At 32.0% G+C, this 24,681-nt stretch overlaps 2 protein-coding genes across 2 annotated transcripts; both read right to left on the bottom strand.

Moving 5' to 3' along the window:
- Window positions 1-10,306: 10,306 nt before the first annotated feature.
- Window positions 10,307-18,214, bottom strand: LOC143045880 (dnaJ homolog subfamily B member 14-like). Its single transcript, XM_076218700.1, has 7 exons — window positions 18,102-18,214; window positions 14,683-14,786; window positions 13,998-14,149; window positions 13,278-13,397; window positions 12,562-12,659; window positions 11,953-12,059; window positions 10,307-10,623 (listed from the first exon to the last, which is right to left on the bottom strand). Exons 2-7 carry the CDS (start codon window positions 14,760-14,762, stop codon window positions 10,476-10,478), a joined length of 705 nt encoding a protein of 234 aa, XP_076074815.1. The 5' UTR covers window positions 14,763-14,786; window positions 18,102-18,214; the 3' UTR covers window positions 10,307-10,475.
- A 2,094-nt stretch (window positions 18,215-20,308) lies between these two features.
- LOC143047041 (paired box protein Pax-3-like) lies at window positions 20,309-23,338 on the bottom strand. The gene is made up of 5 exons (XM_076220027.1): window positions 23,314-23,338; window positions 22,849-22,913; window positions 22,240-22,341; window positions 21,457-21,689; window positions 20,309-20,713 (listed from the first exon to the last, which is right to left on the bottom strand). The coding sequence occupies exons 2-5, from the start codon at window positions 22,909-22,911 to the stop codon at window positions 20,392-20,394; spliced, it is 720 nt and encodes a 239-aa protein (XP_076076142.1). The 5' UTR covers window positions 22,912-22,913; window positions 23,314-23,338; the 3' UTR covers window positions 20,309-20,391.
- Between the last annotated feature and the right edge of the window lie 1,343 nt (window positions 23,339-24,681).

Raw genomic sequence — 24,681 nt, 5'->3', positions numbered from 1 at the left:
CTAAATTAATCAAGGAAAGGGCTTTCTGTACAAATGATACTCAGATCACCACTAAACCATTGTTCCACAATATCAGATCAAAATTGAGCAAAAGATGTATGAACTCCTTTAAAACAAAACAAGTGGTAACTCAAGTATTTCGGACGGGTAAGCCTTTCCTGCATCACCTTTCTAGTTGCGCAATGCAACTAACACTAATGATAAATAACATTTGGTTGTATCAAAATATAGGATAGTACATTTGGTATGACCACCAGGAGGATAGCTCGCCATCAAGAAAGCAAATGACATAGTGATCAACAACTAAATGTAACCATACGGCCTTCATCAATACGCAAAACTCGAACCATATAAAACATGTTAGAAATGACCCCGAAATGACAAATATAAAACAATTCAAACGAGAAAGACTATTTGATTATTGCAAGCGAAATATGAATGAGGTAATCTGTGTTGCAGTTCACAAGTGTGTAAAATATATTTGATGATGGTCAACCAAATCGTAACAGCGTCTGTAAAGAGTTTGGGAGGACCGAGACCATCAAGAAACCTTGTCTAAATGTGTTCAATAAGGGACGACATCAAAAGTTCAATGAAGGATAAAAAACTTAATTCACATAGTTTTTTCACTGACCCCCCCCCCCCTCCCTCTTAACTTAATTTGGGAAAAATTGATTGACCAATAGGGATGTATGTAAAATCGATTTTAGATTAACAAAACTTGCAACAATGTTGACCCCCCACCCCCAAACTATTTGAATTAAGTTTTTTTATCCTACATCGATCTTTTGATGTCGTCCCTAACAAGATGCAAATTCCGGATTATCATATCTACTGATAAGGACTTATACTGTATGTACTCTTAACAGATATTTTGTACAGTAGGTAGTTTCTTAGTGACTCTGCGGCTCGGTTTCAATTCTTGAAAAAAATAGAAATTAATAATTCGGTAACATTTTTAGGAACATTTGGAAGATCCACGAATATACCACAGTGTGTTACCCATCTTATTTAATACGGGTATACAATAAACAAAATAAATGTATAATTGAAATTCAAAGGAACATTAAAAGATACCATGATTGTTCATGATTTTTCTCTATAGTAAATTTATATGGAGTATTTCATACATACAAAAAGGTAGAAGGAATTATTTAAGAAAAACCTAAGCGTCACAACAAACAACAGCAAACGACATCAACCATCAACATCCTGCATATCACAAAATAAAACAAACACACAAACAAACAAACAAATACACAAACAAAAACACATCAAACACACAAATAAACAAACATTTTCAAACAAACAAACAAAGAAGTCAGTGATCCAGATAGTGTTTGGTTTCCAAAATAAATTTTCTATACCTGATTCCCTTGTCAATCCCTTTTTGGTTTTAACCCTTACCATGATGTGACCGTCATATGACGGGACTACCGAAACCACCGTTATATGGCTCCAATGGTGTTCCATACCTTTAGGAGTCACCTTTATGATACTTATTTCGAAAGTTATGCATGTTCCCTCAACCTGAGGCTATCTATTGTCATGTTTCTCAGGTATAAATTGCATTTTGAGCACAAATACGGACTTAGAGAATTGAAATCGGATGAAACTCGGTTTTCTGGAGGGGTTGGCTTCCCTTCTGTGTCTTACAAAGGAAGTTCAGAGGCCTAAAACTTGCAAAAATAGTGCAAAGCCGCAGGCATATAACTACTGATCGTAATTATTATTGAAATACGCATGAAAAACAACTACTTTCGGTTTCGGGTCCATTTGTAGTAAAAAAAATCGTGAAATTCCGTATTTTTGGTCCAAATGACCTTCTTTACACTGCTAAACCAAGATCAGATTCACTCCCACCTGACTGGGAATCAATTTGTTAACTGGGGTCCACTCTACATGCAGGCTACAGTTTGATACCCGGGTCAAGATAAAGGACGAAAAATCGTCAAAATTGACGCTTTTTGCACCTGATGACCAACTTTGGGGCATATTATTGCAAATAAACGGAAATTAGACTTTTTCTGAAAAACAGTTCAACACGGTAAGTGTTAATATACATGAACATCAGTATATTTGTCATAAAGGTAGGACAGTTGTTTATGATAATTTTATGTCTTTGAAGATCGATTTAACGCAAATGTTCCTAGACTTTCTAAACTATGTTGTCAATTCTGAATTGTACGGTTTTGCGTTTTATTCATTGTCTGTCATACAGTGTTATACTTTATGTGTATGGATAGAAACTTAACAGTAAACGGATGCGTATTAATACTGTGGCCTGGTATCAGTTCATATTAGTCTACCGCGTTGTTATGTCGTGGTTCTGGCCTATAACTGAGACACCTTTTATTAAAATTTAACCTTATACTATACGTAAAACTAAAAGTTTGAACATGATTTTATACAAACGGTAATCAAGATACTTTAACAAAATTTAATTTGTTCTCAATTTCATTTTATTAAATCAATTTACATTTTTTTTTCATTATGTGGAGATTTCAAATATGATAAAAGTTTATGATTCTAACTTAAATGAAGGCCATATCTATTAAGGATGTGAAAGTCATCTTATAAATATTTGTATATTATATTTGTCAGTGTTGCAATAAAAACTTGATAAGCAAGACCTGTATTGGTGTTATGTTTGGACTTGTACCTTTTTTTTATTATCTATAAGACTGTTATGAAACAGTTAGTACTTTGTCCTCTTATATGATTTTTATTACATGGTTTTAATGTGAAATTCAAATTACAAAAATCTAGTTTAACCCTGTACAACTGTTTATGCACATGTCCCGAGTCAGGTACCTTGTTAGCGGGGAACGACTATATAATTTCAAAAGGGGGGTATGTGTTTTTCCTAAATAAATATTATGATCCTCATTGTTGATGAAAAAAATATTGGGGTCCAGCAGATGGCAAAAGAAAAATCTGAATCTAAATTTTCACCATACCTCATAGTGTTAAATTTTGAAAAGAAAATAGCTTGATTGATAACGTTGAAAAACAAATTAAAATGGTCGTGTTATGCGCAAAAACAAATGCTGACTCAGACCAAAAAAACATACCACTCTAGAAGTTAATTGGTTCCCTTTTCATGCTTATCTTTTGTCATATTGTTAAATGTTTTTGTTATTTTGAGAATTTTGTGTTAAGGGTAGATCTTTCATGGTATTTATTAATCTTTTTGGCATATTTGATGAACACTTGTAAATTGTTGAAAAACTCATTTATGTCTGTGGTTGCAGTCTTCGTTGACTTATATCTCATTTTCTGCTTGGTTCATATCTGTAGCCATGGCCAACAGTTACTGCTTCTGGTAGCAAAGGAAAAACAGTGGATATTCAATAAAAGTGTTGGGATGGCATTAGTAAAATCTAAATTTATTAAAAAGTATATTAAATTTCATACAAATCACCCAACAGGACCACGCAATGCACAAAAAAATAATTGAACACAAAAAAACAAAAACAAAATTATTGAACACAAAAAAAAAGAAAAAACGATTTTTTCTAAAAAAAAAAATGTTCACGTAACATATTTTGATGTAAACCATTGTAAGAAATGCTTAAAAAATGACGTCACATGTGACACATGTAGAACAGGATCTACTAACCCTACCGGAGGTCATGAATTCACGCCCTGTTTTTATAGACGTTTTTGTTGATCAGTCATTAGTTTTCTATAAGTAGTGCTTTGTTGTCCTTTCGTCGTTTTTCGGGGTTTTTTTTGTCAGATTTTCTTCGACTTTTGAGTTCTGAATGTCCCTTTGTTATCTCCCATAGCATTACGTCACCACTGACGTTTCAAACATTGGGTGTGTATGTCGTACTGCATGCAACTCCAAGAAAGTCGTAAAAAATACTATGCTTGGGTTGTCTTCTCTCATATTTTTACAGTTATCGCATATTCAAACCTATGTAAGTTAACTTCTTTTATGTGAATTATTTAACATTTACTCGTTTATCGAAATATTTCTGCTATCAAAACCAATTGTTTTCTCTATTCATCATTTTAGGACCAAGTACGTGCATCTTGATTTGGCCCATAGTTGTCAATATATATATGTATTGTTTCTGTATTTAACAATGATATTGTCAGGTAAATGAAGGAAGCATTTGTTTCTCTCTTCGTTGTAGTCTGTAATATCTTGATATTACACTACATCTGAATTAAGTTTTCATTTGTATTTTATCAACATCTTCAAATAGAAGCTAGGATCTTGATCTTACAATGAGAAGTGTGTTTTCATTCTTTCTAATACTAATAGTCATAATAATGTAAAAAAGACAGCTGTATAAGTTGTTCAACTTGGGGGGTTTGTTTTTACTTTTATGGTTTTCGATCACAAGCCTTCTTTTCAATTTTATTAAGGATGCAATGCTGATTTACAACAAGAATTTCTTGAAATGAAATACTTGGTAATCTAGATTACATTCTCATTGTAGTCTTTTATCTTACTAGTCTCATATTTTATATTTATCCTCTAAATTATCATCGAATGGAGGATAAAATTTGAAAAATAGGAAGGACAGGAGTTTTGATTTAAAATAAAAGGCAGGATGTGCAACTTGGCAAGGTACAGTTACTGCTTGGCTCTTGTTGTATATGATATCTGTTTATTTTCATTTTTATATCGTGAATTCACTCGTTCGTGTACTACATGTTCACTGAGGTCAACCCAGTAGAATTGTAGGTGATGTATATGCATAGCAGGATATGTTATACCCGGTCGACACACAGTCTAGCTCCTTTGTAAGTTCACCCGATTTGTCTTTTCTAAATTGATTGAAGAAATTTGAACTTTTTAATTGACTGTTAGTTTTATTACATTTTACACTTTTAAGTAAAAAAAATACGACAAAAAAACTGGTAATAAATAACAAGTCTTGCCTGTTTTAGACCTTATCACTCTGAAAATTTACATGAATGATTCCAGATTAATGGATATACATTCCACCTAAGTCATCCCGACCAAAATGTCAATTCTTTCATCCGTATTGATATTTTTGTAGTTTGTAGAAAGTTAGAAATAAAACACATTTTTTTACTGACAAGGTGTATAGCATGTATTGTTAACCATCAGCTCTCTGTTACATTGTACTATAAATTAATGCTGTAATTTCCTTTAAATGTAAATAAATATTGATTATTTTATAAAGATTTCAAACTTTGGAAATGTCATTACTAAGTTTATTCATTCTCTGATTTCATAGAACTGTACAGCACAATAAAAACATCGTTATCCGGCAGGGAACATATATATGTATAAATAGGTAGATGAGAAATGTCATACGGCACAGATGACCTTTTAGAACTGACAATAAGAATTCTGATAACTTTAGTTTTGTTTAATTTCAATGTATATGTCAAAGTTGTGTTACTATTTGCAGCTCGCTTGCACCAGTACGCCACTAGTTATTTTTACGTATAACCCATACAGAAATATGTTTATGTATATATTTTTTTTAATTTCAAAATGAATAAGGCGTATAAAGGGTACTTGAGCTTAAATGTGAATGTTCTAAATCCCTTTGTGGTTCAAAATTAAATAAATATCACAAAACATTGCACATTGCACAGTTCTGATGATTAACTAGTTTGATCAATTTTGAAAATTGGTGCCAGTCTATGCATGTTTTATTTACTATGATTGTGCGTCTTTTTTTTTCTCCCTGAATGGATTGGACAAAAATAAGTCAACGTTTATAAAAATCTTTTAAGAATTGACCACTACAGACGCGACATTCAAGTTTATTAACTTTTAAAACCAGAACCAATTTCAGAGGGGGGCAAGGGGGGTCCCCATAACAGCAAAACAGTGAATTGATTTGGTGGAAAACAGATAACAAGGAATTGAAAAGGGATAATAACAGATAACAGTAAATGAAATATGAAAATAAATCTGCCCAGGACCAATCCAGTAGATGACTCGTAGATCTTAGTATATAACTTGTGGTATGGACCTAGAAAATTTTAAATAAGTTATAGTATGATTGTTGAATTTTTCTGAACGAAATTACTAGTTTCTGTTTTTGATATAGGGATATTTTTAATCTAGGGCATTTGAGGGATCAATTGTTAATGATTTAGGTTTTTTTTATTTAATTTTTGAAAATAGTGCAGCCAGTGACAATTTATTATCAATTTGATTTTTAGATTTTTTTTCTTCTGAAAAGCAATATATAGACTTTACAAGTAATAAAAAAAAATTGATGCACAATATATTTTTTTTATTTAATGACCTCCTGATAAAACTTACTTATAAAATACAAAAATACCCAGATCAGTTGAGACAGGACATGTAACTGAAACATGCATGCCAGTTGTGGTTCTTCTGATAATAGAAATTGCCTCAAGTGACAATTCTGATAGTATAATAGAATTTAGACCTAGTGAAAATTTGGATGACACCAAGTGAAACACCAATCATGCCTCTTATGCGAAATTATAGAATATGGAAAATTTTGGTACAGCATGGGAGAAGCTGTAGGATTTTAAAAAGGGTATTTATCGAAAAATTAAACTGAAGACACATCTTTATTTGCATCAATGGTTTCAGAGCTTCAATTTTCGCCATGTGAAGCAGTTAAAAAACTTTTAAAAATATGGTGGTCAGGGTTCTCTTTCATGTAAATGAACAGAGAGGGAGTAGCATTTATAATATAAATGCTAAAAGAAAAAGATGTTGTATAATTTCAAAAGCCATAATTCAAACCCATACCACTTAGTAATGTAAAATAATTCAAAGGAGAAAACTAACTGCCTAATTTATCCACAAAATAGTGAACGAGAAACTTAGTAACACAGTCACAAACTACAACCACTGAATCCAGGCTCCTGACTTGGAAGTAGGCACATACAGAATGTGATTGCGTCAACGTTAGCATGCTAGTTGGTGTCCAATCCTCCCCTAATCAGGGACAGTGGTGTAACAGTACATCATAAAGATTATTATGTGGTCATTGAATAAAAATAATCTATAGGGTGTACCAATGCTTTTTTATAACAAAATCCATACTATAAGTTATTGTACAAGTAATAAGTGAATTATAATTTGTACAAAATGCTACATGTTCACAGACAATGGAATTTAATACAAAGTATAATAATAATATATACTGGAATGGTCCTGGGTCCAATTGATTTTAATATGTTTATGTGATGTATGTTACTGAAATTCTTCTGCAAATACAGTGCCACCCGATATTACCAGTAGAAAGACCCCAATAGATATACATTGTAAGAAGATGTGGTAAGCGTGCCAATGAGACTATCATCCATTCAAATCACAATTTTCAATTATCTTCAAATTATACGGAAGATTGGGTGTCAAAATGCTAACATTCCAGTTTTCAATAACAGTTAACAGCAAATACATTCTCACAATAACAGATAACAAAATAGATAATAGTCCTATAACAGCTAACAAAGAATAAGTCAATAACAGCTAACAGTAAATATATTTTCAGAATAACAGATAACAAAGAATTAAAATGCTCCATAACAGCATAACAGTTAAACCCATTGCCCCCCCCCCCCTCATTTCAGTGACTTGTTTTAAACACTAATTCTACTTCATTAGTCAAATCGAAATAAAATTGGCAACAAAGCTAAGTTAAAACAATATCGGAAACACAACTGACTTATATATGAAAAAAAAAAGATTTTTGTTCCCTTAATCTTTACTTTATGTACTGTAAGTGAACGCAAATACATGTTTAAGCCATGCTTACGATATTAAGGGGACATTGTGGTTTCCGGTTTACGCGTCCATCTTTCTGTCTGTTTGTCCATTCGTTTGTCCGTACTGTTTAATTTACGATAGTTTACCATGAAATTGCTTAGTTCACTTTTTAACATGACAATCACACAGCCTGTGAAGCGACTGATTTTAGAATAAAGTTAAATGAATAAAAATCTTTAGGACAAACTCATAGACATGCCAAATTATTGTTTTTACCCAGATTTCACCATTCATACACCATATCCCTTTAGTCCATTCCGGGAAAAACAGTCATTTATACAACTTCCTGTTTGGGTCACCGGCCGAAAAATGGAGGTCATCAGTAGTGAGCTGAGGGAGAAAAATCTTTAGAAAGTGATCAACAAGAAACTTTGATATAGTATAATCCACTTTTTTCGAAATTAAAATTGAAGTAAAAAAATAATTTGTTTGAAGTATTTACGGTAGTTTAAACAGGTCTCATTAAAAAGTATCATGCATGGTGAATTGTTTAAACAGGGTCCCAGATAACTTCAACTGGATGAAAAAGTTGTGTAATTTTAGAACTTGTCCGGAATGGAATAAATAGCGATTAGGTGTATTGAATATTGAAATGAAAAACTGCGAGCCGCGGTGGAATAGTGTCAAATGGACACAAATTCATGTATTTCATATCATATGAACGTAACAACCAAACAATTTTTTATAGTTATACATTTGAAACAACATCAATCAAACGCAATGGGTGTTTACAAATGGCTACGGCACTATGACCTTCTTCTTTCCAGTCAAGTACTGCTATTGATGAATTGGCACTGTCTGCAATAGATCAAATTAATTCGTTCATTGTATGTTCATTTGTTTGTGTTGATATGTCTTTTGATTGAGCCATTTCAATTGATATTTTATGATGTGTCTTTCTATGTTGTGATGTTACTAGTGTTGTCAAATCGTACACTTTTGCCTAACCGGTTACTCGGATAATCGTTCGACCGATTAACCGGTTAACCGGTATAGTTTAAATTGGCGTTTGAAAGACTTATCAATATAGTCCCTACACATAGATATTAGATGTGGTATGAGTGTCAATTTGACAAGCTTTCATCCAAGTCATAAATTTACCCTTTTAGAATTGAAAATTGTCTTTTGGCATTATAAGGCTTGTCTTTGATGATTCCTGGCGAAGTTTGACTTTTAATAATCAAATACACCGTATCAACAATAGCGTCTGTACCAACTTCATATTGAAAAATAAAAAAAACCTTCTTGATCTCGTAGAATTGACTATGTCTGAAACCGATTTCATATTCTCTTGTTGTCTCCGAAAATAATGTGGAGTGTTTCAATTTGAAATGATTAATTATAAAAAAGATGTGATGTGATTGACAATGAGACAACTCTCCTCAAGAGACCAAATGACACAGAAATTAAATACTTTAAGTCACCGTACGACCTGTTTCTTACACAAAATTAGATCAAAAACGAACTAATGAAGTAAATAGTAAAATTTAATCGCATTACTGATTTAAAGTTACTGTTAAAAAAACATGTTTACTAATTATGTTTCTTTAAGATCCTGCCCCGAGCTGAGAGACAAGTTCTAATTAATTTTATGTTTTTAGGATTAACAATAGCAATCAATATACTGGACAATTGATCTGTCTAATTAGTTACCACAACGACATTTTTTTTTAAATAAAACATAACTATTTAATGATTTCAATACACATTTATATCAAATCTACCAAAATTGAAAAAAAAAGTCCGGTTAACCGGTTAGCGATTTTGGTATTCGGTATTCGGTCGTTCGAACGGTTAACCGGTTAACCGTTGACAACACTAGATGTTACATTATTGTTTCATGTAAAGGTGAAAGTTGGTAACTACCATTAAAGCGTTCACGCTGAAATTGTTTGCATCCTTCCCAGTCACTGTTCCCAAGACAGCAACCTGATGTTCAGTGGTTGTTGTTTGTTTATGGGGTTTATTATTGTTTCTAGTTTCTCGTTTTTTTATATAGATTAGAGCGTTGGTTACCGTTTGAATTTTTTTTTCACTTTGGGACCCTTTATAGCTTGTTGTTCGGTGTGAGCCAAGGCTTCGTGTTTACGACCGTACTTTTACCTATAATGGTTTACTTTTACAAATTGTGACTTGTATGGAGAATTGTCTCATTGGCACTCATACCACATCTTATATCTATAGATTATTTCGTCAGTTTGAAATTTTCTTTTTAGCTATTTAAACTGTCCTTATAGGAGACAGTAGTGGTTTATTTATTTGTCTCAATTGCTGAAGTTTACGTTGTACTGCAAACATAAGTGAATGATGTAACTGTTTATTATAACCCTAGTCATATTACTAGTTTCACTCACATGATGTGAGGTATGAAATATCTTTCCGTAGCACCTTTTCTTGATCTTGATAAGAGTTCGTACAGTCAAAACCATCACAAAGATAACCAATAAAAACAATACGTTCGATAAATGAATAAAACATAATGGAGAAAGAAAGCAAGTGAGAGAGAGATAGCATGATCAAGTACATACATTGCACAACAATCATTCAAATAAACAGGATTACAAATATCTTTATCATTTTTTTTTAATCTGTGCAATTTTCTTATTTCAAATCGACTAGAACAAAATTTCTTTCGATTCTATGTCTGGATGATTTATGCCAGTTTCCTTTTACCTCATATTTATTTGTCAGAACAGTTATTATTGTATTACACCCATAATTATTATGAATACTGGTTCTTATTTCTATAATATTTCAATTCTACATTGTTCTCCAAATCATGGTATGCTTGTAGATTACTTGGTTGATAGCCTTTCTTTACATAGTAAGGGATTCTTCTCACACTAGTGAAACGTTGTTCTGTGTATACTCTGAAAAATGAGCAAAGGCGGGTGGGTTTCATGCTAGATTAAAAATTTGAATAGACTTGAAACAATTAACGATTTCAATGTTGCTTTCAGTGTTTATCAAAATGAGGACACACATTTACAAAGATTTTAATGGCTAGTAATTAAAGAAGATATAATATACTCTTCCCTTTCTCCAGATGTTAACTTTTAAATACAAAATAGATCTATCTTAAAAGTATCCACCGGTCAAAAAAAAAAGGAAACATGGAGCAGGATCATGCTAACGCTGTAGGAGCACCAGAGTTCAACCAGGATGGTTTGGTGGGGTTCGAGTTGCTCAATATTTACCAATGTTTCCAATGTTGTGTCTTGTAAACTGTTGTTTTGTCTTTTTGTCAAATTTCATTTTTTGCCTGACGTTTTCAGCCTGTAATCGACTTATGATTACATTTTTTTATACAAATAAGGCCGTTTGTTTTCTCGTTTGAATTGTTTTACATTGTCTTATCGGGGCCTTTATAGCTGACTATGCGGTATGGGCTTTGCTCATTGTTGAAAACCGTACGGTGACCTATAGTTGTTAATGTCTGTGTCATTTTGGTCTCCTGTGGACAGTTGTCTCATTGGCAATCATACCACATCTTTTTTTTTTATATGTTATGAGTATTGAATATTCCTTTTGTATACTCCTCCTGTCTTTTCCTTCACAATTCTCCAGAAAGGATACAAATGCGTACAGTATGCTAGTTCATATCTTATGCCTTGACCATGTATTATTTCATTTGGTAATGATAAACTTGTTCCTAGGCGTTGGTATGCTTTACTTAAAATGTCCTGTACCAAGTCAGGAATATAGCAGTTGTTATCTAATAGTTCGTCTTTACGCAGGCGCGGATCCAGAGGGGGGTTCCGGGGGTTGGAACCCCCCTTTTTTTGGACGATCAATGCATTTGAATGGGGACATGTAATTGGAACTCCCCCCCCTTTGTCCTGGGTTAGGACCCCCCCCCCTTTTTAAAATGGCTGGATCCGCCCCTGTTACGTATGTTGCATTGGCGTTTTTTTGTTGTTGTTGGACTTCAGAGATTATGTTGTTTCCTTGTTTTCGTCTTATAGTTGGTGTGTTGCATCCCGTTTTAGCAAGGAGGTCATATAACCTCTTTGGTTTTAGTTTGCAACCCGGATTTGTTTTCTCTCAATCGATTTATGCCTTTTGAACAGGGTATACTACTGTTGCCTTTATTTACTATGTATTAGTTATACTTCATATACGTCGATGGTATAATATCAACAGTTTCGTCACGGTGTGGTCAATCATTACAAAATAATCTAAAAATAATAAAGAAATACCCTGATCTACGCAGCATGAAAATCTCGTTAGATGAAAACAGATAGCTGATGACTGGATACAACAATAGAATAAGTATAGGTATACCAACCAACAATAAAAATTTGACCTGGAAATAAAAGACAGAAACTTATACTTTTGAAGCGACTGTCGTAGAAGTGACAGGTTTCGTGCTGTAAAACCAGGTCCAATCCACCATTTTCTACATTTGAAAATGTCTGTACCAAGTCAGGAATATGACAGTTGTTGTCCATTCGGTTGATGTGTTTTATCCTTTGCTTTTGCCATTTGATTAGGGACTTTCCGTTTTGAATTTTCAGTATTTTTGTGATTTTACTTTTTATGTTTGTGTTCTAAAGCAATCTGATTAAACATCAACTCTCTTGGAACTCGCGTACTCATTCAAGTATAACGATATGATATCTATATTTAAATTAAATTGTATTCTTTTGATAACTTTTCATATGTATACTGTGTCGGTTTTTCTCTCACTTTTTTAGAAGTCATAATACATTTGCCGCCTCATTTTCATTATATCCTGCAAACCTAACAAATAGTTTGAAACATAACAGTATAACATTATTTTCGAAAATATGCAAAATGATACGTACAAAATCTTCGTCCATTCTTTCAAAATAAGTTTTCGGTCGTACAAACGTTTGTTGATGATCACAATATGTCTGATTTTGTGCATTTTGTTCTGCTTCCGCTGAAAGATAAAATAATATCTGTTATCCTATTCAGAAGACTTTCTTTTTGATAATTTTCCATTTTTTTCCCTCATGCATATTTTAAATGATATAATTGTCATGTTAATAAAAACGCTTGATACGTTTTTCATTACTCACAGCATCTGCCATTTTTTTTAAAACCCTATCCATATTTGCTCGAGTCCAAAAGCGTTAAATGCCCAAAACAAAAACAGATGTATCATTTATTTTATACCATTATTAACAGAAGGGCCAGTATACACCGAGCCCTGTAGTATAGGTGGGTGTTACTGTAAAAAAAAAACCTGTCATTTTTTCGGAGCGGTACCGAGCCAATGACAATATGAATGTACAAAAACCGATTGCAGTGTTTGTGTATAACATCACCGGGATTAACTTGCCAAATTTGAATTTGGGATAGAGTAAAATTGAAAAAAATGCCTACAAAATATGTATGAAGAAAGGTTTACACTAAATGTATTGGAACGCAGGTGGAAAATATTATCTCTGTCCCAGCGAGCTGAAACGTGTGTGTACTCTTAATGTGTCCACTAACCGTTACCCCATTCACCCCTACTTACAATTATTTACCCATTTTGATTACGAGATAATTTTACCTGGATAACTATGAGACCTGTTCCTCTGTCTTAAGTGTTCTTCTATATTGGGTAGCTCTACTGTGTCATATAGATGTTTACTCTCGGTATCACTGAGTTTGTCATAAGCGTTGTTTATCACTAAAATGAATTTACAATAACATGTTATTAATGTCTAAAATGCTTATACTATATTCGAATAGAAAAATGATCTGCTTTAAAGTTCTGATATAACTTTCCTTAACGAACGATCTTTTAAAACATACTTCGGATGGCAAAGAAAGAAGAAGTTTATCAATCCATGACACACAATTTCAACGTACTTAAAATAAAAAGAAGAGATACATCGCCTTTTTTCTGTTTTTCACCTCAAATTGGAACATTATGGTAGTTTGAACACAACAAAATGTATTCAACGTAACATTAGCAGAGTTGTATTGCTAAGAATTAAAGGTTAATAAAACTATAAATGAGTCTGAAGTAAAATCACAAAAATACTGAGCTCGGAGGAAAATTTAAAACGGTAAGTCCTTTTAATCAAATGGCAAAATCAAATAATTAAACACATCAAATGAATGGACAAAAACTGTCATATTCCTGACTTGGTACAGGCAATTTTAAATGTAGAAAATGGTGGATTGAACCTGGTTTTATAGCGCTAAACCTCTCACTTGTACGACAATCGCATCAATTTATGAGAGACATATACATTAAATAGATTCTGACTGAGACAACTGGTACCTTTGCATGCTTCCTCTGCTCTTGGTGCTTTATTTTTATCAGGATGTAGTTGTAAGGACAGCCTCCTGTACGACTTTGATATAACTTCTATAGGTGACCGTCTCGGAACTTCAAGGATGTCGTAATACATACATTCTTGATAGAATAGTGTCCTATTAAAACGATTCAAAAAACTATTCCAAATTTTATGTTTTATGTCAAATTGAGATTCAACATTTATTCACACTAAAATTGAAAGAAAAACTAATAATTTCTGAGATTACGTACTGGTTAATTGAGAGTATCTCTCGTTGCTGTTAAAGATTATATCAGAGCAAACTGCTAACAATACTTATTTTCATGGTATAAAAAAAACTTCTGTCTGTTTCATTCAAAACTAATCAAAGTCGGAGATGTCAGAGAAACGTCGATCACACACGATTTGGGTTTCATTCATATTTTGAAGACGTGTAAATGCTATGCCTGTGTATATCTTTAGTGTTGTTATCAATATTACGCGAATTTAAATATCAAATTAATAAAAAAAAAAAAGAAAAAAAAAGAAAAAGGGTTTTACTATGTTTAAATACTATTTTTGTTTTGTTTTCTATTTCTAGTTTATCTATTCACGAATTTGTCACACACTCCAAATTATAGTAATTTCTGTGAATGCTACAAATATCATCAATAAAACAATTCACTATACCTGTTCACAAGTACTTGTTGGTCTTCGGTATATGCAGTATTGCTTTCATGGCTATTGTCCTTATCTTTATTTTGTGTCATTATGGAAAATTTCTAGATGTGTCACTAAAATAATGAAAAATGCATACAATTTAAAAACAAAATATTGGTCAATCAGACACAGTAACCGAACGTAATGGTCAAACGACATTTAGAAGACAAAAGACATGTGTCTACAACATATTAACAAGCTCTTAACCGTACCGAATCTATATTTGTGAAAGAATGTTATCCCCCAAAAAAGGATCTGCCATCAAATTCTCCAAATAAATAAAAACAAACAAAACAGAAAAAAAAAAAAAAACAAAAAAAAAAAAACCCCAGGTATAGTCAAACATCCATACAAAATCTTTGTATCTTTAAAAGAGTGTTCCAAAGATTTGTCTTAAGTTGCTTGTACCATTTGTAAGTTCACTGATCAAAATACTTGTAAGTTCACTGATCCAAATATTTGTAAGTTCACTGTTCCAAATATTTGTAAGTTCACTGATCCAAATATTTGTAAGTTCACTGATCGAAATCGAAGAAAAAGAATAATTTGTAGTAACGAACGAAATCTGTTACAGATACGATCATTAGTAAACGAGTTTGAGAATATGCGAACAGTAAGGCGGGACGAAGTGAACATCGCCGTCTTAAAAGGAAAACTAAGAAATGGAAAGTCTTCTTCTTTGTCATTTTTCGTGTAAAAAGTAAAATCACAAAAATACTAAACTCCGAGAAAAATTCAAAAAGGAAAGTCCCCAATCAAATGGCAAAATCAAAAGTACAAACACATCAAACGAATGGATAACAACTGTCATATTCCTGAACCGGTTATTCCTGACTTGGTACAGGTATTTTTCTTATGTAGAAAATGGTGGATTGAACCTGGTTTTATAGCTAGCTAAATCTCTCACTTGTATGACAGTCGCATCAAATTCCATTATATTGTCAACGATGCGTGTAATACGTTTCCCGTTTGAAACTGAATATCGATATCTACAAAAAAGGACATATCTTCTTGATATCTATCCTATCATATTTATTAAAATGTCAGTTTCTCGTTTTCGAATTTTAGAAGCGATTTGTTGGTTATCCAAAGTTAAAATATCAAATCATCAAAGTAACGATAAGTGTGATATTTTTATTAATTGATGAAATTTCAACCAGATCTTAAAGTCATAAGAAACGAGTGACTGGTGAAAAATAATGTTCATCCAATTCTTGAACCAATGCATGTATATATCATAAACTTAGTCCTCTGTGCACGATTTTATCATTTTTTACGCAAATATATTGTATAATCGTCATTTTTTTTTCTATCTGTCTGTTATGATTTAACAAATATGGCTACTCATTAAATGCCGTGTTTTGAAGCCGAAGTTTACCGACTGTCACCTTATAGTATATAATCAACAAAAAGCATGGGTATTTAGCACGTGTTTAACATATACAATCAGGTAATTGTTTATTTTAATGACAGATTCATGCGTATTGCTATCACCGGATTTTTACAAGTAGGGTCACGCTTAGGTCACTATGCATACGGAAAATATGTCGGCGAATTGCTTCCTGGCAGCAAGCAATTAAAAATAAGTAAACTTCTTCTAAATGTGGACAAATTAAAGAATTTTCCTCAGAAAAAAGTAAATGTACTGAAAACTATCCATTTTGTTTTAAAAAACATATGCATATTTTTTTTTAATTTGAGGTTTCATATGACTTTAAATTAGTTTGATCATAAGCTCTTCATTTTAACCGACAGTAAAAAAATATCGCTCTAAACGTAGTACGGGGCGCCGAATGGGACTCTTGTGATTTTGTACTCGAAATTCAATTTTGTACGGACAAAAGTGAGTTTTGTTCAACAAAAATGAGTTCAGTTTAACAAAATTTATAGCATACTACAAATTTAAAATTTTGTCATACAAAATTATCTTTCAGTGGACAAAGTAACTTTTGTCATGACAAAATTCATTTTTGTAACACAGACTTTACTTTTGTTACCTCATTTGAAAATTGGGCGACAAAAGTCAATTTTGTATGCAAATTAGTTTAGTTTGGATTCTGTGAACTAATTTGCATACAAAATCGACTTTTGTGAGACAAAATTGACTTTTGTGAGACAAAATTCACAAAATGTCTCACTAAAGTCAATTTTGTCTCACAAAAGCCAATTTTGTCTCGCAAAAGTCAATTTTGTCTCACTAAAGTCAATTTTGTCTCACACAATTGACTTTTGTGTTTTAATTTCCATATCAGGTAACAAAAGTCAATTTTGTATGCAAATAAGTTTATATTTGCATACCTTTTTGACAAAATTGACTTTTGTGATGACAAAAATGAATTTTGTCATCACAGAATTGAAGTTCTCATAAAACAATATAAAAAAAGAAGATGTGGTATGATTGCCAATGAGACAACTATCCACAAAAGACCAAAATGACACAGACATTAACAACTATAGGTCACCGTACGGCCTTCAACAATGAGCAAAGCCCACACCGCATAGTCAGCTATAAAAGGCCCCGATAAAACAATTTAAACGAGAAAACTAACGGCCTTATTTATGTAAAAGCAATGAGTCTGTATCACATAGTTTTGTAAGGCAAAAATGATTTTGTTATGACACAGAATTGAATTTAGTACAAAACCACAAGAGTCCCATTCGGCGCCCCGTACGTAGAGTTATGGATTCAATTATGACAAAAGAATACTATGTCTCTTTCTATAAGCCTTCATTATCACCTTTCAAGCTAGGACTAGAGAAATTTCAGTGTATAAAACAGAATTAATGGTCACTCACCAGTTTCATTTATAAAACAAAAATAATGGTCACTCACCAGTTTCATTTATAAAACAAAAATAATGGTCACTCACCAGTTTCATTTATAAAACAAAAATAATGGTCACTCACCAGTTTCATGTATAAAGACACTCACAAGTTACATTTTACATTGAATTACAGCTGAACGTATGAAGTGTATTTTTGTCATATACAGCGTAACACTGTTACATTAAGTGTAATGTCATATACAGCGTAACACTGTTACATTAAGCACAGTGAAAACCAGGAACAAAGTATACTCGCGTATAGGGAATTTGCTATGACAACTTACAATATGTTATGGAAAGTTCATAAGGGGAAGGTTCAAATATTTTGAAAACAAATAGAGTCCGGTTACACCATGAATACATTTGAAATTCAACTTTCTTTTCGTTTTTTACGTGAATGGAACAGTCATGGAACATTTTTCCAATAAAAATGGAATTATGTTCTCTCGTCAACCCTCTTATATTTCCGACAACAAAAATAGGATCCTGAATAAACGTTACGCATATTTGAAAACCGCTATTTACATTTGTTGGAATAGTTAAAATGTTAAATTTTGTACTTACAATTCTTATCTCATACATTTTACATTGAAAAAGCACTATAAATAGATCCCATTCATAATTATTCTTCCTTGTTATTCTAGTTATGATATATCTATTTATATAAAAAAAATACTGTAAAGCTGCCAAATTAAGGTTATTTAACAGTATACAGTTAATGGGTTTATTTCGTTCCACATTATACATTACGCGTTTATTACATTCGAAATTTCCTACGATGATGATCTATAAAAAAAAAATAGATCAAGTTTCTATTCATTTAGTCGCCCAACTTACCAAATTAAAAAAAAAAGAGCTTTGAGGCACCGACGTTACTTTGTTTGAAGAAACTTATTATACTGTTTCAAAATGCAATCAGTCTTTTTTGTCATTTTTTTCTTGAAAAAACTCGTGCGGAGGATAAAGGTTAGGATTTTTTGTAATTTTTTTGAGGTTTTGGGGTTTTGATGCAACTTTTAAGTTTTTTTCAAACAAGTATTTTGGCTATAAAATAATGAAAGTTTTATTTTTGTGTTTGTCTTCAAAATGTGTTTTAGAAATTATAAACTTACACGTTTCATTTAAAAAAATATAACATAAAAATGGGCCTTTACTCTTCAGATTGTCCGTCCGTCTGCACCAAATCGTGTCCGCTCTATAAAACCACTATACACTTAAGTGATAAAACATGGCATGGTTATTTTAAACTGTTCACTGAAAGACATGGGCAATAAGCTTATTTCATCTTTATAGCCACCAATGTGCATGCGCACAAAATCATTAAAAGATCTTCAAGTTCCGGTATGAATCTTTGTATGTTTATTTAGTTACCACTGCTAGAAAATGGACCGCTTATATAGAAGAAATATTATGTTGATGATTAAGATTACTGAAGATAATGATGTCAAGATTTGAAAAAAAAGAATATAGTTAAAGACGGTCCGTGTAACACTTATCAATTCAAAATATCAAAAAGTTTTCTAATTTTAGATTTTTGGAATTTTGAGCAAAGTTTTAAAATATCAAAATTCCAAAGTGTATATGCTGCAAGGACCTCTGTCAATGCTCCCGTCAATATCCTCTAGTCGTGAACCAGGATTTTATGTTAATTGCGACGCCATGTTTTCTTTTGCATCTTGTGCTCTTATAACAACAAAACTTCAACGACCACAGTAAGTCTTTGCAACGTGCATGTATTATTTTTTTTAGCCAGGAAGTCTACTTAAATCGGTGATAAAAACTTGAAAAAAAGGTATATATACCCTTGCCACATTCCCAATTCCAAAACCGTGGTTTTCTTGATGATTGTTGTGTTATAAATCAGGCGATTCAGTTTTTTTTTTTTTAAATTAAAGTCACAAATCGACTGTTAACGCTATAGCAAAAAACTGAAATCGATCAAAAGACAAAGTTATGAATAGGGTAAAGCGCCCACTAATATCTTAACCACCACGTTTTTGAATGCCTAGATCCCATAGCTGATTCCTGTTAGGGACGATATCAAAAGATCGATGTGGGATAAAAAACTTAAATCAAATAGTTTGGGGAATAGAGGATTAAAATTCTACAAGTTTTGTATATCTAAAACCGATTTTTACATATATCCCTATTGGTAAATAATTTTTCCCAAATTAAGTTAAGAGGGGGGTCGGGGTGTCAGTGAAAAAAACTATGTGAATTAAGTTTTTATCCTACATTGAACTTTTGATGTCGTCCCTTATTCAGTGGTTGCCGTTGGTTGCTGTTTAACAAATAAACAAGAAGATGTGGTATGATTGCAATTGAGACAACTCTTCACAAGAGATCAAATGACACAGAAATCAACAGCTATAGTTCATCGTACGACTTTTACCAATGAGTAAAGCCCATACCGCATAGTCAGCTATAAAAGACCCCGAAGTCACAAATGTAAAACAATTCAAACTAGAAAACTAACGACCTTATTAATGTTTAAAAATTAACGGAAAAAAAAATCTGTAAAAAAAAGATTGATTTTTGCTAACCTTCAGTTTCAGTTTCAGTTAATTTTCGATACGGTCCAGTGAATGAAGAACAATCAGTGGTCACTGTTCAATAACATTCCGGTACACTTGATCACATTTGCATTTCAAATAAATATGGATTGTTAAAACATATGTAGTAGCAGATTTTTTTTATGTTTAGATGGAACGCTATATGTGACAGTTTCTTACACAAGATGTAGAAATGAATAAAAAAAATACATACTAATGAATACAGCACTTTATATATGATATAATAGGATATGTACAAATTACGTAACTGGTACCACAAAATAGTACAATAATAAAACAGTTTATAATAAAGTCAACTGCTGATTGGTCACTTGCGTTTGTGGAAAGAATGGATAGTTAGAAAACATGCATGATCGGACAGGTGCTGGTTGAATAGAACTTGTAACGTACGGTGACCAGAAACCAGGTGGAGTCACATGGCCGCGGTACTGTATATCGATTGGATAGTCTGGTCTTGTCGTTGCTGGGTTCACACTGCAGTCTTTCAAAATGTCATTTGCACAAGACGAATAGTCAAACGGTGGTGATGGTGTCGTATATCCAAAGTTATGCTCCCATGGTAAAGGTGTGGACAGTACGTCAGCATTAGGCTTGTAGTGTAAGCTAAAAAATATGTGCAATGTAGAAAAAAGGCAAGCAGTTTAAATAAAACATACATTAAAACAAAGATTATATCGTTCAATTCATGTATTACTGTTTCAATATTATGAGTAGGTTGAATGATAAAGAGACAAACATTTGTGATTTTTTTTCTGATTTTTTTAAATGATGACTCTAACTTCGTTTTCCGCTTCCATTCGTTTTCTTTTTTTTTTCTTGTTTAATTTTTATTAAATTATTGTGTATATGCGTTTGACCTCTGTTATTAACATTTCATTAACGAATCGTTTTCTTTGTTTTCCAAATATGTCTGCAAGATATTGTTATCTTATCAGAAAAGCAATTTCCGTCGGTTTTACATAACGAACCAGTTACTTTACATTCCAAATATGTTTGCAAAATATTGTTATCTTATCTGAAAAGCAATTTCCTTCGGTTTTACGTACGGTATAATATAATTTGAGAATGAAAATTAAGAATGTATCAAAGGCACAACAACCCGACAAAAGGACAGAAAACAGCTGAAGTCCACCAATAGGTCTTCAACTAAGCGACAAAAATCCCAGCTGAGGCGGGCTTCAGCTGGCCCCTAAACAAAGTGTGTACTAGTTCAATGAAAATTGATGCTGTTATCGCACTGAGGTCAATTATTGCCTAAGCTGTATAAGCTGAAGATTTATCATGTATTTCTTGCATTTTCAGCAGATGACCGCGTTCGTTGGGATTTTACTAAGAGCTAAACATACTTTGAAACTGGTTTCTTATTATCGACGGTGTTTTGGAGATTTGCTGTTGAAACTGTTAAAACATGTGGTCTTCCTAAAATATCTGATGTTGGCTTCATTGGTAGTCTCGGTTCACTTGGGATGGTTAATACTGGCGGTCTGTTTTCTTGGTCATACACTTGATTTCTCATCCATGTAACTTGTGAATCCTTGCATTGTCTCTTAAACTTAGATCTTCTGTTTTGAAACCAGATCTGAAAAAGAAATAACCTTTGTTACCGATTGTCTTCCTGGTTGGGTTGCTATAGTGACAATATGTATTCTACCAGACACGAATTTTAACATGAGATGCTTTTCAATCAATATAGAATATCGCTGTCACTTGGAGGTTAATCTTTTTAAACACGTATTTCTCGGTTATAAAATAACAAGATGGAATCTTTCGAGTAATCCCATTTTTTAAATTATGTACGTATCATATAACATGCAAATTATATGTATTGCTAGTGATTGATTAAACGATTGTTGTTTACATAAAGTCCAACGGCAAATATTTCATATTAAAAATTGGGAGCAGAGGTATGATCGCTAATAACACATCTTTCTATCGGAGTTGAAATAAAGTGGTAGTAAATAATTATAAGCCACTGTCGATACATATTCTGACGCGAAAAAAATAGCAAAGTTCAAAAGTTCAATATTTCCCCAATACCTAGTTTTTAGAATTGAAAAATTTATTTTATATTGTAGACCCGGAAATCATCTGCTTTAAAAAAAAATCAAAAAATGAATAAGCATACTTACAGACACCTTTTCATTTGAGATTTCTAACTGATCAGCTAATTCGTCTGTAGTGAGAGAATCTGGGTACTGGTTACTGATAAACACTCTCTCCAAGGCTTCAAGCTAGCAAAATAAAGAAATCCAGTGTTATTTTAATTTCCCACATTTATGGTACAGAAAAAAGTCTATAATTAGTTGCCAAATACGGTATTAAGGAATAAATTCTTTAATTATTCATCCAGAATGTTTATTATATTTTTTAACCGGTCGTTTTTTTTTTATTATTTGATTCAACATAACGTCAGAACAAACGCAACTGCTTAAATATTTTAAAAAGTTAGTTATTCATACGTGAAAAAGTTTGATTTTTAAAATTTAAAAGTGTGCCATAACAATACACACTTTCCGTTAATGAATATATTGTTAAAAAAAGAATGCTATAATATCGTAATATGTTATCATAACAGAACAATCAGTATGGTTTTTTATAAAATTAAGGCTTAAAAATGCGTTTTCAGTCAATGACCACAAATATAGAAGAAGTAAATCACCCTTTGCAGAATTTTGAGGGACTCCGACAGAGTTCAATGCAACACCATCTAAATAATATCAAATATATCAATCTCCTACCTGTTCTTTGGTATATTTAGTTCTTTGGCGCTTTGATTTTGCTGTCATTGTTCCACTACCCATGTCTGAAAATAATTAAACAAATTAAAAACAGAAAATATAACGCCAATTACACTGACAGCTTTCACCTGACGGCTATTCCTCAAAACTAAATATTAGACAATTGTCGCCTATATTTAAAGTTTTTGTAAATGTTATAACTCAGTTATGCTGAATATGACATTTCTTTAAAACACTATATTTCAGTTGATATATTTTTATTTTTTTGCAAAATTTTCTTTTAAAAAGACATTATTTTCTTACCCTTGTCTAGTTTTCAAAATCGGAAACATCTAAATTTCCCATTGCAAAATAAATTTTTATCAACTATAAAAATATTAAAGACTGCATTACAATATACAGTGTATAAATTCAGTATATTGCATACAATTATAACTAACATAATGTGTTCTAAAATATACTCACTGAAGTTTTAAAATGTATTCTTTATGACAAGAAAGCAAAATAGAATATGAATAACTATTTTGGAAATTTAGTTTATAAAGATTTTTGAGTGAACTTTGTAATACATATTTTCCTTTAATATTGCCGACGTATAGGATAGTATCGTACCAATCTGTTTATTGATTTCTTTAATTAAGATAATTGCAATCAAAAGTTTTGTCAAACCCACGCCCAGTCAGTGCTTCCTTCACACAGAAGATTTCAGGTATTAAAAGCATACGGAACCTAATCAAAACATTGAGAAACCACCATATGTGAACTATGTTAAGCAATCACTAATGACTTTGATCTTGCACAACCCAAGCCCTAATCGCGGATTTTAAGGGTATTTTTTTTTTAATTTATTCATTTCAATATTTAAAGTATAAATCTACTGGTTTTTTGAACCATATGCTACATTGAATTTCATCAGACTTTTTAATTTGAACAAGATCCCTTAATCAAAATTATATAAGAACATTATTATGTGTTAATAGGATCATGTTAAAATTTTTTGTTTGGTCGTTTTTTGTTAACGAAAAAAATATCGACAAATACAAATACCTGGCCATAATATTTATTTTCAAAATCCTAATTGTCATACCTAAAAACAAATGGTTGTCCACCAGATAAATTTCTTAGAAATCTTTTCATATTTTTTTTGTTAGGAAATTTATGTCAAAACGCGTACAAAACAAAGAATATATAAAGTTTAGGGGAAGTTAAGTTCTCTTCACTAATTCATGGCTACTTTTGTATATCATTTCTTGCTTGACCTGAGTCTTTTCCTTTTGTTTTATATTTTCAGTTTAATGGATAATTGCTAATCCTATGTTACATATCAAATGTCTAAGTTTTATTTTTTTCTGTTAACTTCATAAACTTTTAGTTAAAACTGATTTGCAGAACGCAGGATTGTATTTGCATTTCAAGATTCTATTCACGAATCTCAGAAAATGTTCAGTGTGATATGTGATATATATGGTACGAAATGATGAAATGAACAGGCATGATAGCATAGCAGATAAATACACAAGAAATAATCATATAATTGGTATTTGTAAATTTGTAAATGAAAATAAATAAACTTATCAAAAGTTTTTCAATCGTTTTTGTCATAAAACGGGTATAACAAAAGTAAAACAAGCCATCCATTTACATTAAATCGGTGGATTAAACAGTCACTAGGAATATATTTAGTTTTGTCTTAATTTCACAATGCTATAATTGCTACAAGGAAACGATATATAAAACTCATCTCATTTAAAGTGACAACAAAATATACACAATCTAAGTTAGTTTGCTATTGTATTCCTTCTACTAGTATCAATTTAAACTTTCAGGTTTAAA

Source organism: Mytilus galloprovincialis, chromosome 9 (genome assembly GCF_965363235.1).
Source record: "Mytilus galloprovincialis chromosome 9, xbMytGall1.hap1.1, whole genome shotgun sequence".
In the NCBI taxonomy this organism is placed as follows: domain Eukaryota; kingdom Metazoa; phylum Mollusca; class Bivalvia; order Mytilida; family Mytilidae; genus Mytilus; species Mytilus galloprovincialis.
Note: the sequence above shows the minus strand (reverse complement) of the source record. Positions and strands in the feature narration are given on the sequence as shown.

What these genes read in the sequence shown, in the direction of transcription:
- LOC143047041 (XM_076220027.1), bottom strand. Translation starts at nt 22,911, where the DNA reads ATGGGTAGTGGAACAATGACAGCAAAATCAAAGCGCCAAAGAACTAAA. An exon ending in CTAAATATACCAAAGAACAG is followed by an intron (nt 22,342 to 22,848) that starts GTAGGAGATTGA and finishes TTATTTTGCTAG; the next exon opens with CTTGAAGCCTTGGAGAGAGT. An exon ending in TCTCAAATGAAAAGGTGTCT is followed by an intron (nt 21,690 to 22,239) that starts GTAAGTATGCTT and finishes TTTCTTTTTCAG; the next exon opens with ATCTGGTTTCAAAACAGAAG.
- LOC143045880 (XM_076218700.1), bottom strand. Translation starts at nt 14,762, where the DNA reads ATGACACAAAATAAAGATAAGGACAATAGCCATGAAAGCAATACTGCA. An exon ending in CAACAAGTACTTGTGAACAG is followed by an intron (nt 14,150 to 14,682) that starts GTATAGTGAATT and finishes TCGTTTTAATAG; the next exon opens with GACACTATTCTATCAAGAAT. An exon ending in AGCAGAGGAAGCATGCAAAG is followed by an intron (nt 13,398 to 13,997) that starts GTACCAGTTGTC and finishes AATTCATTTTAG; the next exon opens with TGATAAACAACGCTTATGAC.